Consider the following 17,472-nt stretch of genomic DNA (forward strand, 5'->3'; position numbering starts at 1 on the left):
GAGTCCTCTCAAACAGCAGCCAGTGTGCTGTAATCTCAGAGCCATTGCTCCAGCCCCAAAGCTATAGTTGAATACACATTATTTCTATTGTGCTGTGGTTCCAGCAATGTGAAGAACATGAGACTTTGCTCTAAATAAATGCACCAAGAATAGGGATCATATATAGATCATTTTGCAAATAAACAATATTTGACTGAAAAGTATGTAATTAAGCAATTCTACTAATTCATATGAGAAAATCATGACTGTTTGGACGTAGGAACAAGTGATTACAGATTCTAAAGAAATAAGACTACGAAAGTGTGCCTATATCTAATAGAGAGAGGGAGGGAGAGGATGAGAAACAGGAAGGAGAGGAACAACAACAATGACAACAACGACAACAACGACAATGGGTGGGTGGACTAGGGAAAAACTCCAGTAACAGATTTATGAGAAGGTCTGGTATTCCTCTAGAGATTAAGAATTATGGGGGACAGGAAATCCAGTTGTATTCAGCGGAAAAGGCATTTCTATGTTTTTTGCATGGCAAAGGATTGTAGCCATGAATTATTTATTTTTTAATTTAATATGAAGAGAAGTCACGTTAGGAGACGGTGGGTCACATAAGGAATCACCTGTATGTATCTGAAAATGGCCTTAACTGCCGGGGGCATGTGGCATAAATAGATATAAGTTGGGGCCACAATTACTTAAAAAGTGCAGAGTTCATTGTAATTCTCTCCCTCTGTTTACATATAATCACAGATTCTGTGCTAATGTATCTAAATACAGTTCCAAATAGGCAACAAGGTAAGAAAACAACAAAATAGTTTTTTTTTAGGCTCATTAAGTAAAACTTGGACATTTTAAGTATTCTTCCAAATTAAACCCCAAAGTTAAAAAATAATCTGCTCCCCATACCTCTCAAGAGAGAACACATTTTCAGGTTGTACCTTCTCTACTAACAAACACCGGAGCAAAGATAATGCCTCAAAGAAACAGGGGACTGAAGATCTAAGCTTGGAAAGACAGCTGCACACTTCCCTGCCCTTCCCCATTAGGAGAGGCCTCAGTCCCAGGCTCTAGTGTTTAATCCTAAAAGGGTAAAGCTGTTTCTTTTCCTAAAACTTCCAAACTCCTAAGTAAACCAAAGCCACACTGAGATCTAACAGAAATGTAAACGTTTATCTGCATTAGTGAACTGCAGGCTTGTTTTCAATTGTTGGCCAACTAAACATTTTGTAGAAAAGCCGAAAACCCATCTGTACTAACTCAGAAAGGAAATGGCTTTCTAAAGTATCACGATAAATGAACAAGCTAGGATGGATGGATTTATCATAATATGCAAGTACATGGTTGCTTGGTTCTCATGGTTAGGTTTGTAGCAGTCCCCAATGTGTTTCTGATTTATGTTTCTAGTCTTCATTAAAGGTTGTGTGCACTAGGACTGTGAGTACACATTACCCAACTTTTAAGAAGATACAAGCATTTCAACTGACAAACAATTCATATTAAGTCAAAACTAAATACAAAAGTAGACCCATGGGTCTGCAGTAATCGGCAAGTTGATTCTCATGAAAAAATTATTGGAGGAAGTAGAAGAGACCCAGGAAGGGCAACCAATGAAGTGCAGCGCAGCAGCACTGCAACAGTTAAATCACTCTGTGAACTCCTCAAAACTGTGAATTATGTCTCTGCCATCATTGACTGACTTCAGTTTGTCAACTACAAGTCTTCTGCTCAACTAACACCCTAGAAGACACTCACAGTATGGCACTGTTTACAACTAATTGAATACAGTGACTGCTTTGGGGTGTTTTCTGCTTGTTTGTTTGTTTGGTGTTTTGTTGTGGAAGTATTTTTCTTATGCAATTATAAATTTTACCAAAGTCTTAGTCAAAATTTCATGCCAACATATTAATTCTAAATTTTCTTATTGTATGAATCACAAATGTTCCAAGTTTGAGACAACTTCTTTAGGAGTTTTGACTTACGGATTTGATAAAGGCTGGTAGTTGATTTTTCAATGGTGTTCCAAAGGAAGGCAGAAAGATTGCAAACTTTAGCACACACTAACTATGCTGTTTTCTTTTGGATCTGAGATAAAGATAAATAATAAAAAGGAGGAAGCCTATAAGTAGAAAAGCCACAGTAGATAGAAGTCCCCTGGTGGAGGTGAGTGCAAATTACATTCACCATTAACTCCAAGGGAAATGGAGGCTCTAGAGTGAAGACCAATAGCTTATGCTTGGAAATCAAAGTACCTCAAGATCCACACAGATAATTATTTACCATGTCACTGATACACTTCCTCACTGATTATCTGCAAAGTCTTAAGAAAAATAGACACAAAGCAAACTCCCCAAAGACTCACTTCAAAGAGCTCTGGCCAGCAGCTCCCAGCTAAACATTGTCTCTAGCTTCACACAAGAGAATTGCCCTCAGAAAATAACTAGCAGGTGCCCTTTGGGAGAAGATTCATGCTGCATTTTAATTTTTGAAATGAACTTAGAGAAAGTAAATAAAATGACAATGACTACTCAGGCAAAATCTATTTTGCATTTTATTTTATTGGAGAGTAGCCATCAAGAGAAACCAGCAGTGCTGTCAGAAACAAGGGTATAGAGAAGTGGTCAGAAGAGTTTAGGTTATATAAGTTCTAATGAATAGCAAGAGTGGATAGAAAAACCAATTACCTTTCGAAGAACAAAGATCTAATTACAATGTTTAATATATTTTTTTCTAATTTTGAAAAGCATTCCTCCAGTTGATGTAAGAACTGCTCAAATCTGTCTCTGTTTTCTGGTTATATAACGCTGCAGTATTTGAAGTGAGGATTCTCTTTCTCTCACTTGGAATGAAGGTGTATGCCAGGCAAACAATGTACCACCTGAAGCAGAAGTAGGTACCAGGAATGAGAGGAGACTCTAAATGCTTCCTTTGTCATCTTCAAGGGTACAGTAGTAAAGAAAAAAAAATCTAACTATGGAACTTTAAAAATTTCCTCTAAACTTAGAGCACTTGGTTTCTACTGACTGTATAGCCTTTCCTATCTTTCTAAGGTCATTGAAGGGAAGAAAAATTAGTATGTAGGGTATCAGTGTATTCTACAAGGTTCATTATATTTCAGATTTTATAAAATGTAGATGCTTAAATGGAAAGTTCCCGCCCCCCAAAAAATCTTTAGGCTTCCTGCCCCGTTGACTAGCTTTCACAATAGAATTAAAGAAAAAGATCTTCAAGTCACTGTTAGGAAAAAAGATCCTTATATGAATTCACAAGTTTGACAGCTATGATATGAAAACTGGTTAAAAAAATCAATACTGTGTGGCATTAAGAAGGCTGCTGATGGTCTGGAGCTAGAAACTCCATGGCCTTTAAAGCACCAGCAAGCGAACCATTAGGAAAGTAAGTCACTTTTTCCACTGCCCAGATGCCTTTGATGTTAATAGGAAAAAAAATGAAATATTCAGAAGTGATTTTTTTTAACTAGTATGCACAGAGAGATGATAGAGTCAGAAAAAGAATACTGGACAAAACAAGATTTATTTTTCAGGTGAAAAAAATTTTTGAGCAAAACTTACAAGCAGCTTCACTGGTTCACCTGAGAAGGCAAAGGCCAGTTCATGCACTGTAAGAAGGGCTTTCCCCACAGTGGGACATAGCCTTTAATCCCAGCAACCAGGAGGCAGAGCCAGGTAGATTTCTGAGTTCCAGGCAGAGCCTGGTCTACAGAGCAAGTTCCAGAACAGCCAGAGATGCACAGAGAAACCCTGTCTCAAAAAACCCAAAGAAATATCTTTTCCATTTCATTCCATCTACAGGATGCAGGGAGCAGGGACTCCTCATCTGTTCTCTGTCTTCACCCAGAGTCAGCCTGGCTGCCTTCACTGCATCAAACCGTTGTGTAGTTAATCTTGTCAAAAAATTACTAGAGAGTTTCCATAATGATCATGCTAGTTCCTAAAGTAAATAAGTTGAGCTTAAAACTACCAATAACTACAGTAAGAATTGCCTTAAGATTCAGCTAACTCTGTGTGAGTGCTAAATGGTAGTAGAAAAGTCTCACAACACATACAATCAGCTCTGGTTCCACTGGTGACCTGAGGCGCACTGCCACTCAGCTAGTATGCCAGATCCGTCACCAACACTGCCATGATCCAAATCCCATAGGTCCTTGGAGGTCACATGTTACTTTCCCTGGGAACACTGCCTAGTTATTGCCTCTCTGAATGAAATGTGTAAGGGACTCTGAATCCACTGCTTATGCTCTGGAGCTCTGAGGACAAAAGTCTTTTCCTGATCCACTGAACACTCCCAATGGTTTCCAACATCCAGCTAAGCTAAGTCCCCCTCTAAAATTTCCATTCTTAATTTTTTATATTTATTTTATATGCATTTAGATTTATTTTAGATGCATTAGTGTTTTGCCTCCATGTATGCCTGAATACCACTTGTGTGTCTAGTGCCTACAGAGGTCAGAAGAGAGAGCATCAGATCCCCTGGGGATAAGATGATTGTGAGATCATGGATTCTGGGGAACAAATGATTGGTAGACACCATGTGGGTGCAGGAAATGAACCAAGGTCTTCTACAAGGGGAACAAGTGCTGTTAACCACTGTATCATCTTTTCAGACTCCTAAACTTACTTTATTAAGTTTTAAAAATTAGTACACAAGGCAAGTCTTAATATATATGGCAAGCCTTTTCATTTTAAGGAAACCCTTGTTTTTCTTATACCCCTCCTGCAATGTTCCAATTTTATCCCTAGTGGGTAGGAGCAGAGACCATTTGATCACGAGGGTAAGCAAGGGTCATTTGCCTGGGAGGTAAGGTGATCTTGGGATACAGTCCCAAATCACTGATATCAGATTATAAACAGCAAAGAACCAAAATCATTAGTGACTGGATCAAACAACCTAGAAGCCTTCTTCTGCATCCTATAGTCAAAAATGCCAGTAAATGAGTCACGTGCTTTGTGTTGTCTCATAAGTATGATTATCATTATCATGAGTATCATTATCAAGCACATAATTTCAAACTCCAACAATAAATAAGTGGAATGCAAATATTTAATGAATCTGGGTAAATGAGACTGGGAATCTCTCTAATCATAGCTACAATTGACTTATTCACTAAGAATATATAAATGTATTAACTGAATATGTTCCACTTCCAGAGCATGTCACAACCGCTAATAATAAACTGCAAACTTTCAAAACCAAACGACGGACACTTTGAGACAAACAAACAAAAATGTTGATTAAAAAAAATTTAAGCTAAAATGTATTAAGTGTGACAGTGAGTGTCTGTCACCCATCACGTAGGATTTGGGAGCTGGAGAACCAAGGAGGAGTTCAGGAACAGCCTGAGATACACAAGACTCTGTCCCAAAATAATAGGGAAAAAAATGTAGACATGTATCAAAAAATTTGAAATGCAAAATTTGACAGAACTTTCACTAAGTGGGAGGTCGATGTTTTTTGGACAGATGGAAACTAATCTGTTATTTAGATGGCCGAAAAAAAAAGTTGACAGCCAAGGAGCAAAGCACCCAACACACGGAGTCATCACAATGCTTTGGCAGTCGGCTGGTGAACACCTCCCCTGCACACGCTCCACAGGCCACGCTCCTCAAACTTACAGTGCTGTTGCTGAAGAAAAAACTTCTCCCTTAGTCTCAGATGTGCAGAAGCCTCTTCCCCAGTAAGGACAGACTTCTGTGAGCTGTGGATGTTATCAAGACTCAAAAGGATCCGGAAGCGGCACTAGAGTTATGCCAAAGTAAATTCTATTCATCATACATCTCTGTCATTCCCACGGCTCTGGGAACAGAGATCGATACTCCTCGGCATGAGGATTTTGCAGTAAAAATTTCACTCATAACAAACAAGGGGGAAAAAAGGCCGTAAGCATGGCCTGTCACTTCGAGTTTAAGAGAAAATGCACTAATAAAGTCTTCCCATGGGTCATGTTTGACAACAGGCAACACTATGACAACTCTCATTAAAGACTACTCATATCACTGCCCCCAAAATTTCCTTTAAAATTACCATCTTTTGTGTCCACGTAGCAGGACATCAGTTTTAAACGTGCCACTGAGAGATTGGATCTGTCAACCATCCTAATTTTACCCATTGTTTTAGTACCAGGACAACTGACATCCAGGTGGATAGTTCTAGTTAGTCATCAGAACAACTGATCCCTAGGGAGACAGTTTGGTTTGCAATATTTATTTTCAGATTATTTGGACAAATAAGAAAATGTACTCCTCTATATTGGGTCTTAGATAAAAATCACAAAAAAGAATATTACTAGCAATTATTAGGGGCAGATCCTGAAATACTTTGAAAATAATTAAAACTGTCAAAAGTATCAAAGTGGATATTGACAATTTTAGCAAAAGTCTAGCTAGCTAACACATGAAAAGTCCTATGGCACATTCATAACACAATATCACTAATATCAGATTAAAAACAGCAAAAGAACCTAAATCATTAGTGACCAGATCAAATTAGGTAATAAGTGAAAGTCCTTCTCATGAAAAAATTAAATTTTATGTGGAATTCAAGAACGGTTTTTCAATGACATTAAAACGACCTACTGGTCATCAACTAAGGAAATGTGGGCCTTGGGGAAAAATGGTAGAAATACACTTGTAAATTAAGCAACAGGAAACAGTGGTATAACTCAGTCCTTAATTGCGTGAAAATCATATTAGCAAACCCTAGATTTGCTATGTAGCACTGCCAAAAACCAAATAAATGGAAAAAAAAAAGAATACTACAAGTAGGGAAAATGTAATCACAACCAACTAATAGTTTTTAATGAATGGACAAAAGTTTCCATTAATATGTAGGACATGAATAAAACTCTCACCTGCCTTAGACAAACATCAGGTATATCCAGTATGGGCCCCTCCTTAAGCAAAATGTGTGTGTGTGTGTGTGTGTGTGTGCGCGCACACGTGCGCGCGCGCGTGCGTGCGTGCACATATTTTGCTAGTTATAGGCACGACTTGAAGATGCAGAGAAGGCGCATCATAACAGACATACGTCCTTGCAAACACAGCATGTGAAATACCTAACGAATGCCCAAGCACAACTGTGCCTTCTGAGTTAGACTCATAGGAAAGAAACAGCTATGGTGCTCCACACCTCAGTACCGATCAATGAATTAGACCCACGTGGGAGGGGCCGAAATAGGACTGATAATAATGAGCAAAGACTCAGCAACAGGAACAGATAGCACATTATCTTTCTGAACCAGGCTGTAAAATGGTATCATATTTTCTTGCTCTTTAAAAATGGTGTCTATAGGTTTATGAACTTGAACAGGTGATATGAGACAGCGTAGTTTCAAGTCATGTTCCATTGACGATAAAGGTGTATTCGTCCTACACAGATCAACTTCTGTTTTATTTTTAATGAACTGTTAGAAGAGCACTGACTGCTCTTCCAAAGGTCCTGAGTTCAAATCCCAGCAACCACATGGTGGCTACAACCATCTTTAATGAGATCTGACACCCTCTTCTGAGGTGTCTGAAGACATCCACAGTGTACTTACATATAATAAATAAATAAATCTTAAAAAAAAAACAAAACAAAAACAAAAAACCCCAATGTGAATGCCAGAGAAAACTGACAGGGGAAAGAATGAAGTCATCATGAAGAGAGAGGAAATGTGGGTATGTACTCTGACTCCATATAGTAATATATTGTTGTGGTTCTGGGATTATAATCAACTAATCTGAGTTTTAAATCCCTTCCCTCTATAATTACTAAAGAATAATCTATGAGAATCACGTACATCTTCAGTGTGTCTGATAACAATTATTCAGTATCAAGCATTATAAAATAAATCAATGGGAGATGAAAATATCTCATGTTTGTTTTCAGCCCCTGGGTCATACTGTGATTTATGCCTCTTACTATTTCTAGTTTTTCTTTTCTATTCTTCTCTAAATATGCCTAAATATATACTTAGTTAATAGTGTTATTCTCTTGCGTGACTTTGTATCTGTGGAAAGCTATTTGTGTATGAATCTGGTTGCCCAAGGAAGTCAGGCAAGAGGGATTGGAACCCTTGGAGGTTGAATTATAGGTGGTTGTAAACCACGTGGTGTGGGCGCTGGATACTGAACTCCTGTCCTCCTGTCCTCTGAAAGAGCTGTATGCTCCCTAACATGGCTAACATGTGATCTCTCCAGTTCTCTGTGTATCTCTCACCCAATGTCTTCCCTATCTACATGAGTCTTTAGTACTTTTCTCTCTCATCCTGCATTTCCCTCACTCAGAGAAGACTCCTTCACAGACAGCATCCCTGCTGCGATCTCAGAGGCCAGTTTCTATTAGATTGGCCAAATGTCTCCACGCCAAAGTTTACACAACTTCTCATTGTTTTCATGTGTGTCAGTATTGACTGTCTGATATCTGATTCAATGAAGCTACTTTACTTCTAAATTTTCATAAAATTAAAATTTCTTTCTCTTCATTTTAGTAAATTGTCACCTCTTCAAAGACACTTTCATTAAAGCCACTTTTATTAAAAGAGCAACTGTCACCAAATATAATATAATGCTGTATATGTTGATGTAAGACTCCTAAGATAGCCACTGTCAAAGACCATACTGAAAGAATCCCTGTATTCTCTCTACACTGCATTCCTGCAACCTAAAACACTGACTGAGATAAAATAATGACTTGAAAATTTTTAATAAAGGTTATATATACACTGACCTTGCCTATATTTTCCCTGTATTCACAACAGATATACCTAATACAAAAAACACTCATGATTTGTAATAATATAGCTTCTAAGAATATAAGGAAAAACTTATTCCAACTTCCTAAGATTTGACAAAGGACCAAAATTAGTGAACATTTATGACATAGGATTAGTATCAATAATGTTTATAAGTCTACCTGAAATAGAGTACTTACTGTGACCTTATTATCAAACATCTCGGACTAAGGCCTATATTAGTGCCTATAAAATTGCATTAATGAGAAGAAAAAGTTCTTAATCTAGATAACAACTATAGGGAAACATGGAAGAAAATACTGTATATTTTAACTCAATAACCATGGTAAAATAAGATATCATTTGATAAGACACTGGTTGGAAAACTAATAAACAAAATTTAAAACTAGTATCCATATGACATTGTCAGAATTTTGATAACAATATGTAATAGTGACTTGCAATGAATAATACTGTGGCTTAAAAACCAATCACTGTGTCCATAGACCTACTTAGTTCAAATAAAGGCATGCAATTTCGTGTAGCAAAAGATGTTACCTCTCACAATGAGTTGAGCAAAATTGGAAACCCCAGAACCTCGTTCTGACTGAGTTACGCAGCGGTACAAATCCTGGTCAGTTTTTGTCACTTCTTGCAATCTGAAAGAGGCAGCAAATCTTCTGTGATTTATGTTCTTAGTCTGGGCTACGGGTATGTCTTCTCCATTGCGTCTCTGCAAAAAGAAACCAATCTTTAGAAGCATGTTGTTTACCATGCTATAAATCTAAAGTATATCCGCAAGCAATATCTATGATGAATTATTCTGGTTGCTAAACTATATGAAAGATGCCTGTGTAGTCCCACAAATTTTTACCTTTGTCATGTAATCAGGGAAAGGAAATAATATTGGAATATTTTAAAGGATGTATGGTTGATTCTATGTTTTCAGTTTTCTGTAAAATTGTTACATATATATGTACATATACACACACATATACACACACAAAAGAGTCTATGGCTCTTTAGAAAATGAAGAATGGTCCTTTATGGGCAAAGAAGATGGTCTTGCTTCTGATGCTACCAAGCTTTCTAGTACACCCTATGTGATAGCCATCCACTAAGGAACGGAAGACCATACCATATGCATCCTTATTACAAATATATAGCATGACAATAAATGCTATATGACAATAAAATCCTGATTGATGATTGAGACTAAATTCTAAATTCATGCTCTTGGCAAATACCATCTCTTCAGGATTAATGACAGCCAATTTATACTTTTTAAAGAAGTAATCCAAAAAATCAGCCTAAATATTCAAAGCTACTTGTCAACTTTGAAAATGAAAAAGTGGGAAAAGCTTTTATGATATCATGATAGCTCATACAAAACCAGTAACCGTAGAGGAGGGGATGAACTGTAAAGGAGGGGATGGTAACTTTAAACTATAATAAAATTTATAACTTCTATATGCTGGAAGACATGATAAATAAAGTCAGGGCAGCATAGACCATGATGAGATATTTGTCAAAAAATATAATCTCCAAAAGATAAACAGCTAGAATATGTAAAGATATTCTATAGTTCAATAAGAACAATGATAAAAAAAACTCAGGCAAAAACTAGGCAGGCTATAGAAAAATAAAAAGCATGTATGTAAAAAGGAGCTATCAGTCCAAATATTTTAAAATTCTAAATGTTAAAGAAGTGCTCTAACCATGAGAAAGGAACAGTTAGGAGCTCAGGCTCACATCTTACTGGCGCAGTTCTAAGTATCCATGGCATTCAAACTGTATGTAGTTTTATTTCATAGGACTACATAGAGGTAATGGAACTCCTAAGGACTTTCCATGCTAGGAGCATTTTATACAATGATTACTATTAAGGGAAAGGGAAAATGGAGTTAGGAATACAGCTTAGTGGGTAGAGAACGCTCATAGAATTAGCAAGCCCTGGGATTAACCACAGCGCAACATAAACCAGGCAAGGAAGTGCACATCTGTAAGCCCTGTAGGAGGAGCAGAAGATAGACAGTTTCTATCTCAGCAATGGTTAAACACCACCAGTAGCCCTTTTTTTTTTTTATCAGCTTAGATCTGTGCCCACTTATCTTCCTTAACTGCTTATTTGCAAGTATGGAATGAGGAAAATCTCTGAAGGGTTTTAGATCTTGTACTGTGTGGGAAGCCGTCCTGAGCTATTCAGATTTAATGCTTACTCACAGCCCTAAGGTGGTGGCTGCTAAAATTTGAGAACAATTAACTAGAGCCTCCCCCATGAGCTGTTGGTGCGAGAAGATTTTGAGAATACCACAAGATGTTCCTGCCCTAACCACTGAATGTTCCTGCCTGCTGGACTCCAGGTGTCCCCACCGGATGACCTCTTCGCTTCCTGCTTCTATCACCAAGGGTGTCTCCGCCCTTCCCTCCTTTGTTCTTGTGTGAAGGTTATTCCTTCTCTGTAAGCCTTAAAACCCGTTGGCCTCCCCCACATTAAATGAGACCTTGACATAAAGACACCCTGGTTGCTTGGTCTCCCTTTCTTTCTACCCCCTTTTGACCCTCAGGTAGCACCTCTTCGGGACCCTGGAATAACTGGACCTGCTGGACGGGTCAGTACTGGTTGTTATAAAATATGCCCAAGTTGATATTCCCATATATTTTCTCAATCAAACATATGTGGACGATTCAATAGTAGAAACCTAAAAGTGGAATTGTTGAGGTTTATACATTTCCTGTTATTTGTTTGTTCATTTTCTTATTGAGAGGTACAGTCCACAAATACCAAATATTTACTTCAATTAAATTAGAACGTAAATACATTCATGGACATTTGGAAATGTTTTGTGAACTTCTATATATTACAAGAGATATTATATTGCTTCAATTTTCCTTATTTTCTTTCCTTGGGCAGGAAGGTAAGGGACTCAAAACCATAGTCTGATATTTTCCTAATTCCTAAGGTACACTATTTCTTGAGTCACACTTCGCCAAACCTGAAACTATACATATCACTCTTATGGAACACAATTATCTGTGATCATAAGAGTCTACTTACACTTATGCCTCCCTTACACTTTTACTTTTTTCATTCCTAATTTTGTTAATTCTCTCCTGATCCACTGATCCATGAATTAGGTACTAAAAACTCCTGCTCAGGAAACCTACATGATATGAAAGAAATCAAACGAATCACCAAATAACAGCGGAGACAAAGCCCCAATGCTCTGCCTACCAAGCCAAACCTTCAGTGCCTGGGTTACATCTAATTGAGTGGTTGGCTAAAGGGAGACCACAGAAACCAGGAAGGATGCAGGCTATTGCTAAAGGTATTGGATGCTCTCCATACTTTGATATAAGGAGCTTATATTTCTAAAGACAGTGCCTATATATATCACTAAAGTCCTGAATGGGGTGTCTCCATCAATCCCTAATCTCGGAGCTCAAGAAGCTATGAGCAGGAGGAGGCCGAAGGATTATTAAGAGCCAATGGGAATGGAAGGAACCAAGGAAACAGCACCTTTCAGACAGAATAGGGCTCCACCTATGAGCTCAGATTGTGGCAGAATGACACACACACACACACAGACACACACAGACGTACACACATACACACACACACACTCTCAGATACACACAGACACACACACAGACACACACAGACACACACACAGACACACACAGACACACACACACTCACACAGAGACACACACACAGACCCACACACACTCAGACAGACACACACACAGACACACACACACCCACTCAGACACACACAGACACACAGACACACACACACACACACACACACACACACACACACACGGCCTGAACAGGTCCAAGCCAGACTAGGTGCTTCCCTGGGCTGAGGGGGAAGTGGCCACAAACCCCTTCCTTAAGTAGTTAGTTTCTCTCTAAAGGTATCACTCAGAACCAAGCCCGTTTAAAGGAGCCCAATGCCCAGCAGCAGTAGACGGCCAACGCCATGGAACCTGGTATTTTTGAGGCATTTGTCTCTTAGTGATTTGTAGGGGCTTTTTCACATTACTTGTCTTTCCATTTTCTACTATGGTTTCTTATTTGTAGTTTTTATGTGTTTTGTGTGTTTCTCTGCATGTGTACATGCTTCTCGAGCCTTTCCTTTCTCTCTCTCCTCTCTCTTTTTCTTTCTGTTTGTTTTTCTGAGTTTCTGTTTTGTTTTACTCTGTTCATTTTGTCTGTAACTGACCTGTATGCTTTCTAAAAAGGAGAGGACAAAGGCGCACAGTTGTAAGCTTGAGGAGGTGGCGAGAACCTAGGGGGAGATGGGGTGGAGTGGGGGAGGGGACAGCGATCAGAGTAAACTGAATGGACAAATATTTATTTTCAATTAAACGAAAGAAAGAAAAAAAACAGCTCATATTCAATAGCTCTGGAATATAAACCCAGAAAATCAGCCTAAATTCTTTCTCCTCCACAAGTAACATAAAGAAAATCAATCATTACAGATGCAAATCTGAGATGGGTTTTCTTCTCAATTAGCACACCATCTCCATGCATGCCTCTGACAGATGCATGGCTCAGAGCTCCTCTCCCTGGGCGTGAATCAGCACTCCTCTGTGGAGCCCGCCCTCTTCTGTCAGTCACCTCTCTGGGAAACGCCATAAATGCGGTTACAGATGTTCACAAAAATTTTATTAGAATATATCAAGTGATTTTGATTATTGGAATCTTTTTTTTTAATCAACTTAATGCATTTGATCTTTTTGTACTCAAATAGTCCTGAAGATAGGATGTGATGGTTTGACTAAAAAATGGTCCCCGTAGGCTCACATATTAAAATACTTAGTCATCAGGGTGTGGAACCACTTGGGAGGAATTAGGAGGTATGGCCTTCTTGAAGGAAGTGTGTCCCGAGGGGTAGAATTTGGGCTTTAAAAACCCTAGCCAGGTAGTCCCAGTGTCTCTTTCTTCCTGCTACTTCCATATTCCAATGTAGAACTCTCAGCTCCTTCAACAGTAGCATGTATCCCTGCATGGCCCAATGCTCACCATCAGGATCAAAATGGAATAAAACTCTGAAACTAAAAGCCAGTCCCAGGGGGATGCTTTATTTTACAAGTGTGGCTATAGTCACGATGTCTCTTCACAGAGGCAGAACACTCACTGTCTTATACTACAAAACTTCATGTTTACAGACATCTATATGTCAAAAACAACAAACTTTTCTCATTTCCCAAATACCACAAAGCAGAGGATGGGAACAGACTGAGGATATCAAGTATGAATATCTTGAAGTAAATAAACTTATTTTTTTATTTGCTTTGATTATTGCATTGATATGTATCAATAAAAAATGTATGTCTTAAAAGACTCATAATATGTAATTGATTAATACAACAGACTATCTTTTGAAATAATGTACTATAAATTTTTTTTGAATCAGGATATTAATTTTTAATAATCATTAAATAAATAAGCATTAAATAAATGATACTATACCACATACTACTTTGGTTCTGTTTTTTTCTTTCATAGAAACATACCATGATAATAGTTTCCATCTATACCATAAAATCAGGATCCAAAAACATCAGAAATGAGCCATATTGCCTGTAAGTAGGAATACTAAATCTCTGACCCCAAAGCTACTATTTCTTGGTCTATTAGAGCTCTTGTCCAATGATTCATTGTTTTCTGCTAAACACTGATCACAATGTTGGTGTAAAGGAACCAGGACAAACCCCTCCCTTGCACAGGGGTATCAGGCTGACATTTAAGCTATAGACTCTCTATCCTAGTAACTCTGCTCAAGTTGAATAAATCCCAATTACAGAAAACAATAAGACATCTAGCACCAAAAGTGATTCTAAGAAATAGACTTCTAAGAATACACTTTCAGGATGGTTCCATTGTTTTTTTTTTTTTTTCCTGGAGGGTATTCTTCATCTAATTGTCATAATAAAGAACAAAATGATAATCCAGAACATGGTAAAGCAATAGAACTATGCAGACTATCACTGTTAGAGATGGCAGTATTCGCCAATTATTACACTAGAAGAGTAAGTCATATGACTTTACAGTTATAAAACTATACTAATTTGTAATAATGGGGATGCTGAATACATCAATGATTCCAGGTTGGAGGGAGGGGTATTTCAAAGCATAGTGTCCTTAGAATGGTTCTTCCATGATTATGAATCTTTTTTTACAAATCAAGCAATCAAACAACCATAATAAAACCTAGTAAGGAACAACAACAAATCCAGATTCAAGAAGAAATGGCAATAAACTCCAAGAATGCAAACAATCACTTATTTTAATAACTCAGAGAAAGGAAGAGGGAAATGCATGGATTTCAGAAAAGTTTCCGGAGTACTCATTCATTCCAAATTTCAAGAAACCTGAGCTCATGTGAAAAGCAGCAACCCACAGGCAGTGAGAGGGCTCGGCAGAACGCTACTTGTCACCAAGCTTGGTGGCGTAAAGTCAGTCTCTGACCAGCATGATAGGAGGAGTGAACTCACTCCCAAAAGTATCCTCTGAATAGCATATGCTAAGACACATATACACATTTTTATTTTAATGATAACAGTCTCGGGGTGGGGGGTGACTCAGAGGCTCTTCCATGAGATTCAGTTTTGATGCCAGTTTTGACATCCACAGCGTGGTTTATAAACCATCTGTAATTCCAGTTACAGAGAATCTAACACTTGGTTTTAATAGGTATCAGACCTGCATATCGTGCATAGAAATATACATGAGCAAAACAGCCATACACATAACATAAACATGTTCTTAAAATAGTTTAATCATGAACATTTTAAATGAAAAATTTTAATGTATCAAGATAAGACCAGAGTAAGTCTGGTGTTGCCCTAAACACTGGGGTCATTACAGATAATGGTAATGGATCATGGATTTCAAGATACTGTAATTGCTACTCCTGGTTGTCAACTTGACTATATCTGGAATAAACTATAATCCAGCTTGGAGGGCACACCTGTGATCCAGATCTTGAGGCTGGGAGACAGGTTTCTGACCTGGATCTTGACATGGAGATCTTGTAGCATGGTGGCCATGAAAATCTTAGGCCCAGGCAATGTAGTACACAACTTTAATTCTCAGAGACTGCGGTAAGCAGATCTCTGAGTGCAAGGTCAGCCTGGGACAAAGCAAGTTTTAGTTTCAGGTATGGTGGTATACACCTTTCATCTAAACCGCACCTTCTGCTGGAGGCCTACATAAGGACATTGGAAGAAGGAAGATTCACTCTTCTCTGCCTGCCTGCACTTACTTGTCATCACATCTGTTGGAACCTACTTCTACAGGAGACCAGCTGAAACAATTAGCCTTGTGGGACTGAGCAACTACATCTGTTTCTCTTTTTATGATCACAACAAACCTAAGACAGATACCTAGTACAGCCTTGTTACTATAAAGAAATGATAAATACTTGGGAAATAAAAGAAATGCCTCTTTTAAGATGGATGTGGTAGGGCGTACCTATAATCCTAACAGTGGACTAGCAGTAGCATGAAGAACAACATGTTTAAGACTACCCTGGGCTATGCAGAGAATTTCTGACCAATCAAGGCTCCATAAGACCCTTTTAAAAATAAAATAAGGTAAAATAAAAGCAAAGATGGAAAGAGTCCTTCCTGTAATATGTACTTTGAAAAAAAAATTACATAGTTCCCGTGCTAGCTAATTTCATGTCACCTTAGCACAAACTTGAGGCATTTGAGAGGATGGAGTCTCCATTGAGAAAATGCCTCTAGAGGATAGGTTGTAGGCAAACGTCTAGGGATTTTCTTAACTTGTAATTGGTTCCAGCCCATTGTATGTGATGCCATCCCTGAGCAAGTGGTCCTGGGTTCTATAAGAATGGAGGCTGAGCAAGCTGCAGGGAAAAGGCCAATAAGCAGCAGCTTCTGCATGAGCTCCTACCTCCAGGTTCCCGCTCTGCGATGAACACTGAGTCTGCATGAGCTCCTACCTCCAGGTTCCCGCTCTGCGATGAACACTGAATCTGCATGAGCTCCTACCTCCAGGTTCCCGCTCTGAGATGAACACTGAGTCTGCATGAGCTCCTACCTCCAGGTTCCCGCTCTGAGATGAACACTGAGTCTGCATGAGCTCCTACCTCCAGGTTACCGCTCTGCGATGAACACTGGATCTGCATGAGCTCCTACCTCCAGGTTCCCGCTCTGCGATGAACACTGAGTCTGCATGAGCTCCTACCTCCAGGTTCCCACTCTGAGATGAACACTGAGTCTGCATGAGCTCCTACCTCCAGGTTACCGCTCTGCGATGAACACTGGATCTGCATGAGCTCCTACCTCCAGGTTACCGCTCTGCGATGAACACTGAGTCTGCATGAGCTCCTACCTCCAGGTTCCCGCTCTGAGATGAATACTGATTTGGAAGCATAAGCCAAAGAAATCCTTTCCTCCCAAAACTGCTTTTGATCAAGGTATTTCAATACAGAAATAGTAACCCTAATTAAAATAGTCCCCATAAGAGTCCACAAGTATTATAGTAAAATATAACATTTGTATATTTTACATGCATGATAAATAATGCATATGTGTGTATTCAATGGAATATTATTAATATAATGAAGAAGGAAATCCTATTAAAATCTACAACTGGTGTGAGCTTGATGGAAAGTATGTTAAATGAAATAAACCACTCATGAGAAGAAAAACCCTGTTTGATTCCACTTTTATGAAACATCAAAAGGTTATTCACAGACGAGCTGGAA

General features: G+C 38.5%; 1 protein-coding gene across 3 annotated transcripts in view; it reads right to left on the reverse strand.

Moving 5' to 3' along the window:
* Ptprk (protein tyrosine phosphatase receptor type K) overlaps positions 1-17,472 on the reverse strand; it is a 510,436-nt gene that overhangs the window by 236,126 nt on the left and 256,838 nt on the right. For all 3 annotated transcript variants that reach the window (XM_052169637.1, XM_052169636.1, XM_052169635.1), the window contains exon 6: positions 9,284-9,458. In XM_052169637.1, the coding sequence (XP_052025597.1) occupies positions 9,284-9,458 (175 nt within the window). The remainder of the gene's footprint in view (positions 1-9,283; positions 9,459-17,472) is intronic.

This window comes from Apodemus sylvaticus, chromosome 23 (genome assembly GCF_947179515.1).
Source record: "Apodemus sylvaticus chromosome 23, mApoSyl1.1, whole genome shotgun sequence".
NCBI classification, from domain to species: domain Eukaryota; kingdom Metazoa; phylum Chordata; class Mammalia; order Rodentia; family Muridae; genus Apodemus; species Apodemus sylvaticus.